Source organism: Pelmatolapia mariae, linkage group LG23, assembly GCF_036321145.2.
Source record: "Pelmatolapia mariae isolate MD_Pm_ZW linkage group LG23, Pm_UMD_F_2, whole genome shotgun sequence".
In the NCBI taxonomy this organism is placed as follows: domain Eukaryota; kingdom Metazoa; phylum Chordata; class Actinopteri; order Cichliformes; family Cichlidae; genus Pelmatolapia; species Pelmatolapia mariae.
Genome location: NC_086246.1, coordinates 17,649,276 through 17,659,383, shown reverse-complemented (window position 1 = coordinate 17,659,383; position 10,108 = coordinate 17,649,276). Strand labels below are relative to the sequence as shown.

Sequence of the window (10,108 nt, the reverse complement as noted above, 5' to 3'; positions counted from 1 at the left end):
GGAGCAACTTTGGGGAACATATTAAATCCAAAACATAAATAAATTTTAAAAAATGACTTTTTTAACCATTTCCTGTGTTGTTTTTAAACACAGCCAGTATTTGAGCTTGAGACAACACAACACAGGAGTGCACACAGGTGGGTTGCGCGCACACACACACAGACACACACACGATCTCTCTACTAAAGAAACTTTTGATTAATTTCATCAGCTTCACATATGTTGACTTGTCAGCTCCTTCAGCCTTCAGCAGCACATCAGAAGCACTCGGCTGCACCCTTCTGGCTGAAGCGTGTAGTGCAGCTTTTTTCATAAGAAGAATTTTGTAACACATTTTCGCTTTTATTTCCAAGCAAATGTACAGATGTTTGCCATTTACAGCCACAGAAAGGTTGGCAAAAATCCACAAGATATGACCGTTTAAAAACTGTATACAAAAAGAGCCCCAAAAACTGTACATTCATTAACATAACTACATTTAAATATTGTTCATATATGTATATACAGTACTGTATCTCAGTTCGTAGATACTGCCAGTTATGTGAAGTACAGCTCGCTATACAATAACACATTTTCAAAAAAAAGATAACATTTGAGTTGAAAGGCCGTCAGTTCAAAGATTCAGTGTGGACAGGAGGGACTGGTGCAGGTCTGTTGATGGCTTTCAAAGTTTCTACAGCAAGGTGTCGGTCCTCAGGAACGACGGTTCAGTGCAGGGGTACCTCCGAGAAACAACTAACACCACAAATCTCTTTGTCCTTTCGTTTAAAGCTATGCATACAGACATACACGTGTCCACTTTTTTTTGCCACAATCCAGTTTGTTTGTTGGAATACTCTGAGATATAAACAAGACACACATTAAATACTGTCTCTGAAAAGTAAAACAAAAAAAGAGGGGTTTCTCAGATACCCCTCCCCCAAAATAGCAGTGCAGTAACTTTTCATTTTTGTAAGTTATTGAGACTTCCAGATGCCTCCAAGTGTCAGTAGTATGTCAGGTTTCAATGACCAACCACAACCATAAATATGAAAGGGTGTTTTCATTTTGAAGTAGTCCCCTAACCCACTACAGAAAGAATTAATCCATCCAAGAACTTTCATCAGTTAAAGAATAAGGACCATGCTTAGTCACCGCTGTGTAAGTACTGATCTGAGATCTCAGACAGGATAGGATAATGGATTCTTCACTGTCATGGTTGACATTTGAATATAAGTGACTCTCTGTCGCTTAGCTAGTGCTAAGAGGTCACATTTGTTGCAGAGAGCATTTACAAGCAGCTTCAGTTTGATTATACTTATTGCTTCTCCCAGCTAGTTTAGTCCTGTGGTCATAGTGTCTGTCAGCTCTCACATGGCATTATATTGTAGACTTTTCTATTTTTCCCCCTCCCATTTCATTAACAATTGTTGTGTTATTTGTGTGATTCTTTAGCAGTTAAGGTACTGAAGCCTTGGTACATTGTTTACAATGAAAAACATCTTTCTAGTCCAAAGGCCAATCAGAATTCAGGGCAAACAATAAAAGGAGGGACAGGATCTTTGTTTTCTTCATTCAGATAAAAAAAACAAAAACAACAAAAATCCAGTTTCTTCTAACTTACTTCAATTGTTCTAAGTCGTAGAGCCCGACAGATATATGATTTTTTTTAAACTGATACCGATATATGGTGATTTAAAAATCCAATTTTCTGATATATGTGCTGATTTTTTTCTCCCTTTCAGGTACAAAAACACATTCCCCTAATATTTGTCACGTGTAGTTATCAGTTTGCTTATTTAGGCTCAGCCTGCTCAGATTACCTGTAGCTATTCGCCAGTACATCGGCGAATAGCTAATATCATTCGATAAATATCGGCTGGCTGATAAATCAGTCGGGCTCTACTAAGCAGATCAATCTGGAATGTTCTTCTTTTTTTGGTGCGTAAAGCAGCAACACAAATTACTTTTACTTTTTAGAATTTGGCCAAAGCAACCCTTCATTTTAGACAATTCCAAAAGTACAAGAAACCCTTTTGCTTTACCATCAACTTTAAATCTCCAAAACTTGGAGATGGAAAAAACAAAAGAAAAGAAAAACTACCATTGATCACCTGTAGCTGATTGGAAAAAGCAGAGCTGGAGCTCTTCAAGTCTGTGGTCATAAAAGGGAGAATTTTCCACATTGTACATAATCAAAAACAATTAAAAAATAACATTTCAGAGACAAATGCCCTCATGGGCATTTATTTTAAAAAAATTGAATACAAGCTATAAAAAAACAGATACTAAACATAAGTGGTATTTGTTCATTGATTGTATGTCAGTTCTGCTTGTTCAGTAGAAGTCTGCATAAAAACTCGATTTCACATTCACCTTTTCACCTACAGTAGTTATTTCATTCCTCCAGTTACATCCATCATCTGCTGTGCCCTTGTACCATTGAAGCGCCTATTAACAGTATCAAATTGACCACAAAGCAAAGCAAAGACAGGCTGTGAAAACTAGCACAAGGCACCTAATGTAAAGCAGCTAAAGAATCTCTAGCAGCAACAAGGCTTTGGTTCATAGAACTAAAAACATCAGATCTACTGTCTCACGATGGATGAGTCGATGTATGAACGGAGGAACGGCAGAGAAGACGCAGAAGGGGACGGATGAAATGATGATGATGAGGCAGATGGAGACAACTGTCACAGAGGTAGGAACAGCTTCAACATCGCTTCAAGAGAGGGAGGGTGTGAGGGAGAGAGAGAGAGAGAGAGCTAGAAGGAGAGAGACAGAGGGTACGAGTTGAAACAGGAAAGTGTGAGACAGAATTCAAAGAGCGCACTGTAAAGGCCCTTTTTTTTAAGCTGGAGAATCTCATTAGATTTCTGTAACACCGTTATAAGGCTTTTAAGGGCGGGAGCACTAAACTGTTAGATGCTACAATCAACCTGATCTGCAGAGCTAAAAAGCATCTTATTCTGTTGAGATGAGGTGGAAAATGAGTATGAAAGGATATTAAGACGCTCGCTTCTCTGTCACATTATTAAAATAGATTTTTTTCACATTTTTTGTACATGCAATTTTTTTTTTTTTTTTGCACTTAAAGAACCCCATATATACTTATTCTGCCATTTTCTACTGTACACAGAATATGAGAGGGCACTTTTCTGTGTTACTGGTCAGTTAAAGGTCCTCTCACGGCCATTGTAAAAAAAAGTGTTTCTATCTCGATTCCTTTTTTTCTTTGAATTGGTTGTGCCGGCTGTTTGTTTCATAATTTAATACATTATCAATGATTTGATATTTATTTAAGGCATCAAACCATTTGGGGCACTTTGAGTGAATTATATTAAAAGGAGAAATATATATCATTTTAAAGTGCTTCAATCAAAGTAAATACAAGCAACCAGCTATTATCTAAAGGTGGTCATAAAGCATTACCTGCTGTTTCTTTGGTAAATGATATCAGTGAAAAATACAGCAGAGTTTACAAGACGACATTAAGGCAATAAGAAACGGCCAGGTAGCGGTCACACAAGCAGTTCCTCTGTGTTCTACTACAAGACATTTAGTCATCTAAAGATAAGGTAAGTTTACAATCTATGTTCAAGATGATAGGACAGATGGAGATTAACAGATACACACACAGACACACAGTCTTCTATCAGCACACACAGATACGCACGCAAACTTCTATCACACCAAAGCTCTAAGCTACCTAAATGTGACTCTGAAAGTTTAAATGTTGGATGTATAACATGATAAAACAATAATTGCTCACAAAGACCAACTCCTACTGACTCTGCTATTGGAGCCCAGGAGTAGCCAATGAGATGCGTACGTGCAATATGACTCGTTCCCATGTTTTAGTCTATTTGTGCCGTTTGCATTCTCTGTATTCACACCCTATGTGCTGTACAGTATGATGATGATCTCAATGCATACATGTTGGCTTTGGTATCGACTTAAACACTGCTTTTGTTCACTTTATAAAACAAAATGTAACTATTATATATATATATATATAGATAGATAGATATATATATTTATTACATATTTAATCAAGTGTTTCAATTTTACTATCAAAGTAACAAATTACCATGGAAACAGGATAACAAAAAGGGGAAAAATTGTAATTTGCCTACAATATTTGCACTTGTTGCATTTCAGCTTACATTTAAAAAACATAATCGTGCTCAAAATACTGACTTTAAGTAATCAGATTACATGTAAATTTTCCATGTATTTTTGTTATTTAAGTAAACTGTTAAACTGTCACCAGCATATATTTCTTAATGACAAATTATTTAAACCTATTTGAACCTTTGTTTTTCTTTTTCTATTTCAAGATCATTTTACTCTAAATTATTGCTTCATGTTTATGACAGCCAAGAGGCTTTTCTGTGTTTTGTCGTTAAGGGTGAGCTAGTTTAAGAGCTTTCAAAGCTCCCCACACGTTTTTAAACCAGACATATTGTGACACAGAAAGCACCATGAGCTACGCTTTTCTGTCATTATTAACTGACTTGACCACCGTTTGCCATCTAATCAAAGTTAGGACAATCAGCTTGCTGTATCGTTTGCACAAATGAATCAGAAATTAAGAAAAAATTGTATCTCATCCCGATATAAAATGATTTAATTCCCCTATACGGCTACTTCCGGGCTCCATAGACTAATTTTTCAACATTTATTCTTCCTTCTACTACAACCCTCCTTACAATGATGCAGTTTCTGATCCCAGAGTCCTAAGCAGTGTTTCTGGATAACATGTTTGCACACAGGCAACACCAGTTAGTCCTAAAAAGAGGCAAAACAGACAGAAGGGAATAAAGACAGATGGCAGCGACTGAAGACAAGAAAATGTTTGATCACAGAAAGCTTAAGCTAGCTCGAGCACTTCTACAGTCGTCCTCATTATCATCATCATCATCATCAGTCCGGTCATAGAACATCAGCATGATTATCACAATAGCCATTAAAACACCCTAATAATCAGAGTAAAGTACACTTCAGCTACCATCAAAGGCAGGCAGGCAGGCGTAAAGGGCCAGTGCACATATTTTTCATGTGAAACCAAAGCTCGAGTCAGTTTGTTTGCTGTGACATCATTACACTGAGCCCTTTGCACGTTGTGGCAGCGAACCAGGCCCTGCCGACGGGGTCCATTCCAGAGCCGTCCAATAGTGCTTTGCGCCACAGTTGGCTGCTAACTTGACAGAAATTATGAAGGTCACTTAGCATTGCAGTCTCCTCAACTGTTTATTATTTTACTCCAACTCAGTAACGTCAAAGTAAGTAAGTAAGCTCCAAGTTTGCTTTCCACCAATTTATCTGAGTAACTCCATGTGGATGACATTGTTTCTGATATTAGAATATAAGATTTAAAAAAAAATACCCGGAGAAAAAGAAATAAATTAGACTGAGGTCTCAGGCCCGGCCCCGCTGTAATTGTACCCCTGCCTTGAATGGCGGGAGCTATCAGCAAACCGGAGGAGGGGGGTGAAGGTGCAGTAGTCTGGCGCTTTTTGCCAGCGTGTGAACATGACTTTCTTGGTAAAGGGTTCAGACCTTCGAGGGTTCCTTTGGTTTTCCGAGCCTCGCCGGTGGCTGCTACCCTTAGACGGAGCGTGGAGGGAAGCCAAGGGGGTGAACTCAGACAGCTGGCCCTTGTAGAGTTTATCTGCATTCTGTATGAGGGTACAAAGGGAGGAAAAGGGGACAAGGAGGAAGAGAAAGTTCAGAGAAAGTAAAGAATAAAACATGGCACTTGTGGAGTAATGCAAAAGAAGAAGGTGGTAACACGTCACAGCTGGCCATAGTTTGAACAGATAGCATGTGACTTGGTGGAGTCAAGTCTCCATCCTGTAACAATGCCTCTGTGAGGTCCTGAACTACAAAACTGCCTGTAAACCAGGACTCTTCACCTGACAGCCATCAACCCCATCAATGCCCCCAAGGCTTAATGAGAGCAATGAGCATTATGTGCTGTTAGAGCAACTTATTAATGCTCATTATAACTAACAAATATGAATACATCTGCATACTGCAGGCACCTGATCCTGGGCACAGTGCTACATCCTCAAGCTTCAGTTGTTTTTAAATTAATAAAGTATTTCATTTCCTTTACTTTAATTTGCCAGCTGTGAGGTTAAATTTTCCATCCATTCTGTTCAGGTACAAAAGCAAGCATGTTAAAAGCAACAAAAAAATAATAAATCATAAACACCAAAAACATGCAAATGTCAACAAAAAGCTAAACATGCATTCATTTCCTCTGCAATATTACTTTTCTGTCTCTGCAGCAATACATCATACCACTAGATGGTGCTAAAGCTCCATGTGAGAAATCACCCAGCTGGAAGTAAAGTCAGTTGAAAGACCTTAGAAAATGGTTGAGCTTTTAGGACCTTCATACAAATAAAGCACACATTCCAACCCTTGTGTTAGTCAAGTACAACAACCCAAAGTCAAACCGCACACCACACCAGTTAACCCACCATCACACACAGCAGCAACGTGTGCATTTTACCGTGCTGAAACCCTGTAGGCTTCTGTGACAGCTACTCCATCAACAAGGAATCAGAGCTCATGTAGGCCAGGGCCCTCTCATACCTTTTATTATCTCTCCCTTGCTGCAAATATACACACACACACACACACACACACACACACACACACACACACACACACACACACACACACACACAGACACACACATTTGAAGACAAACACATCTACCATACGGACTCAAAATTGAAGCATCAAAGTAAGAGTGGTTTCTAAAACAAAAGGTGATTAAGGCCACACTGAATCAAGATGTAGATGCACAGGCATGCAGTCAGATAAGACTGTAACTTCATGCAAAACAGTGGAAATGACAAAGTAACAGGATACAGACTGAAAGGAAAATAAAGAGAAAGACGAGACAGTAGGAAAGGCAGAGGGTCACCTACAGAAGGGCTGGGTTAGAAACTGATTCTGCTGGAGGTCTGAGACAGCATAAAGATGGTGGAAGGCTCGGAGGCAAGGCACCGACGCTTAGTCTGCCACGGAGGAGAACCACAGAGGGAGAAGGAGGAGGAAGCAAGAGATCAGGAGGGGTGAACAAAGGCAGGGAAGAGTTACAGCTGGGAAAGAAACATATCAGATCTTCCAAAATGCCACATGATCAGTCTATGAGATAGACAGCAGCATGTAAACATTCTTGTTAGGCTTCTCAGGAGAGACTGGATCATACTGGAAAGTCTTTGGTGATGGTTGTTAGCTCTCCACAACCACAGTTATCAGGGAGGTTATAGGAAAAGGAGTTTGGGATGTAGAGGGAGAAATAATTACTATCTGTAGGAAAAGGAAGTGAAGCAGACTGCACTTGTCAGCCTTCCTAGAAAGGCTGACATCACTCATCCAGTGCTATCCATACAATGCACCTACTCATACAACAACATTTGTGTTGTGTTTTTCAGTAACTCCACTGTAACTGGATCCCAGTGCTTCATATATTATGTATCATTATATCTTATTTTTTTATGGGCATAATTTCTTCTGTCAACTTTCAGTGGAATACTGAATATTTCAGTATTTTGCTGCTAATGAATGCCTTCTGCCATTCATTATTTCTGAGCCACATGTCAGTGTTTATACACCTAATCATGTTTTTCTGGTCCAATCTTTCAGTCCTGATGAATCAGTATGCATCAGATAAATAACTGAGTTCAAATCAGTGCATAGCTTTGAGTTTATTCTCTTTGTTACATAAGCAGGATGGTTTTTTTTTTATCCCATCTTTCCTTCTTTCTTCTTACTGTGCAGCATTTTTTAACGTTCATTTTCAAAACTGCTCTGGAAATAAAGTTTCGATTGCAATTTTCCTTCTTTTATACACTGTTTATGAAACTATAATGCACATTTCCACACTGCAACCCATTAACAATTAATGCCTTTAGAGGCACTCCTGGTTCAGCAGAGGACACTGTTCTTATTCTCCATTGATAAAACACAGAGTGAGTGTTAGCTGCTAAAAAAAATACACACTATCGTGCGAACCCGTCTTAAAAATTAAAGGAGCGCTGCACACAGACACAGAGGCTTAACTACCAAAGCAGGGATGTAGCCACACCCTGCATACCTCTGTTGACCCACAACTGTCAGTTCGACATGTCAGGTACTGAAACATCCCAGTTAATAATAAACAGTAAATTGTTTAAACGGAGGTAGCTTGAAGGTAAATATACAAAATTGATTTCTGCCTTGCAAAAGGCAGGGGGCGCTGTTTGACCTGTGTAAACTGAGCTTTCTTGCATTTTTCATTATTAATATTCATGTAGAAAAGAAGCAGCGACCTTTCTTGAAGAACAAATGAAGTAATGGCTAACGACACGTCCTACTTTGGCAGGAAGCAAAATATTTACGGGATGTGTGGTCATCAGTCTTCTTGCATTACTGCAATTATTCCAAAATATCCATAATACTTTAAAAAAGATTAGTCTTTTTTATGCAATTACTCTCTATTTCTGCAAGCATTTGTACCCACCTGTATGCGCTCAGTAGTGGTGGGCCACAGTGTCCTCCATATGACCTTCTTCACCACATCTGGCAACAGACTGGCTGTTATCAAAAGGATTATACTGAGCCAGGCTGGGCCACTGGACAACATCTGCATGAACACATAGTACATCCTCTGGTAGTTGAGGAATGGCCTGTAAGAGAGGAAAGGACTGCATGAAAACAAATGCAATAAAACATCACTCTGACTGACACAGTTTTACATCAAGTAAACATTTAAGAAATCCATCCAGCATTTAAATACGCAAATATTTCTTTAATCATACCAGATGATTCCGCCCCACAGCAGGGAGAATACCACAAAGAAGATCAGTGAGCCCCAGATAACGAAATGATTGATCCAAGTCCAGTAATGAGTATCTAGGGCCAGCTACGACACAGAGACGATAGAAGTGAGACTCGAGCCACACTTGCCTGGGTGTTTCTGTGATGTTCTGATGTGTCTGTGTGGTTACCTTGAATGTAACAGTGAAGACTAGCACAGTGAAGACGAGTGTCCCAAATGTCCAGTTTCCAAACATCTGCAGAAGGTAAAAAAGCAGCTGCTGTTATTGATCAGGAGATTTGTGCATGAAACACTTTCAACTTCTTGTTTTGTTTTTTTTGTTATATTTTATTGTATGTTTGATGAAAACAGATTCTAAGCAACTGTTAAAGTAAATAATTTGACTTATGCTTATTCAGTACTTAAATGCTCAGCACACCTGTGTTAACATGCTTTTCGGATGACATGACTAGGCTATGAGGTAAAAGTTGACATTTTCAAAGTAAGGAATCAATCAATCAAACAGATGGCAGGGTGCTCAGGTAGCAACATTCAGGTGAGGAGCTGGTTATCAGATGACTGATGGATGGAAAACAGGAGGATGATGTGGTTGTATAGTTGAATATTCCTATCAGTCTCTTCTGTGAGTGAAACCCTTTTACATGAACACTAAATAAGTCATCGGGCAAATTTAAGACCACCACGATGCAGGGCAGCCTCTTCACTACAACTTACGACAATGAGCTCCTTCAACATTTTGTGCAGCACTAAAACTGGCATATTTTCCCTTTATTGAAATTATTCTGAGGTGTCATATTAAGAGGTACATGGAGAACATAGTGATTCTAGCACACCATAACTGAGAAGTGACTGTTGCATAATTTACTGTTTTTCACAGGCCTGTGGCAATAAGATGAAGCCCAAAACCAAAAATGAACTAGTATCATAAAATTTAAAGTATGGGTACACTGAAGGTCATCTAACTACTTGGGCTACACTACACTTTGGCTAAAAACAGGTACCTTGGGTGAAACGTAATAAATAAAGTTAAACAATAAAAATGATGAGCATGAAATGATCAAATAAAAGCTTTTCAGAGGCAGCTTCCAAATGCAGCTCTGATTTTTACATTGTTAGTACAAGTATAGTACAAGATACTATCAGATACATTACAACATAAACTGTAGCGCTACAGAAACACTCGCATGAGGCAGAAAAATGATTTTATCATTGATCAGATGCATTTCAATGTTTTTCTTTCTCCTTCTCTTTTTCTAACATTTCAAAAGCTTCAGATTTGCTTCCTGT

General features: G+C 38.8%; 1 protein-coding gene across 3 annotated transcripts in view; it reads right to left on the bottom strand.

Moving 5' to 3' along the window:
- Positions 1–327: 327 nt before the first annotated feature.
- atp11a (ATPase phospholipid transporting 11A) overlaps positions 328–10,108 on the bottom strand; it is a 53,499-nt gene continuing 43,718 nt past the window's right edge. The window contains exons 28-33 of one of the 3 annotated variants that reach the window (XM_063465832.1): positions 8,991–9,056; positions 8,802–8,905; positions 8,504–8,669; positions 5,542–5,660; positions 4,692–4,770; positions 328–2,744 (exon numbers count right to left, since the gene is read on the bottom strand). In XM_063465832.1, the coding sequence (XP_063321902.1) occupies positions 4,719–4,770; positions 5,542–5,660; positions 8,504–8,669; positions 8,802–8,905; positions 8,991–9,056 (507 nt within the window). In that variant the 3' untranslated portion in view covers positions 328–2,744; positions 4,692–4,718. Of the gene's footprint in view, positions 5,661–8,503; positions 8,670–8,801; positions 8,906–8,990; positions 9,057–10,108 lie in introns of all 3 variants that reach the window. The other 2 variants (XR_010092068.1, XM_063465830.1) reach the window with 2 other exon arrangements.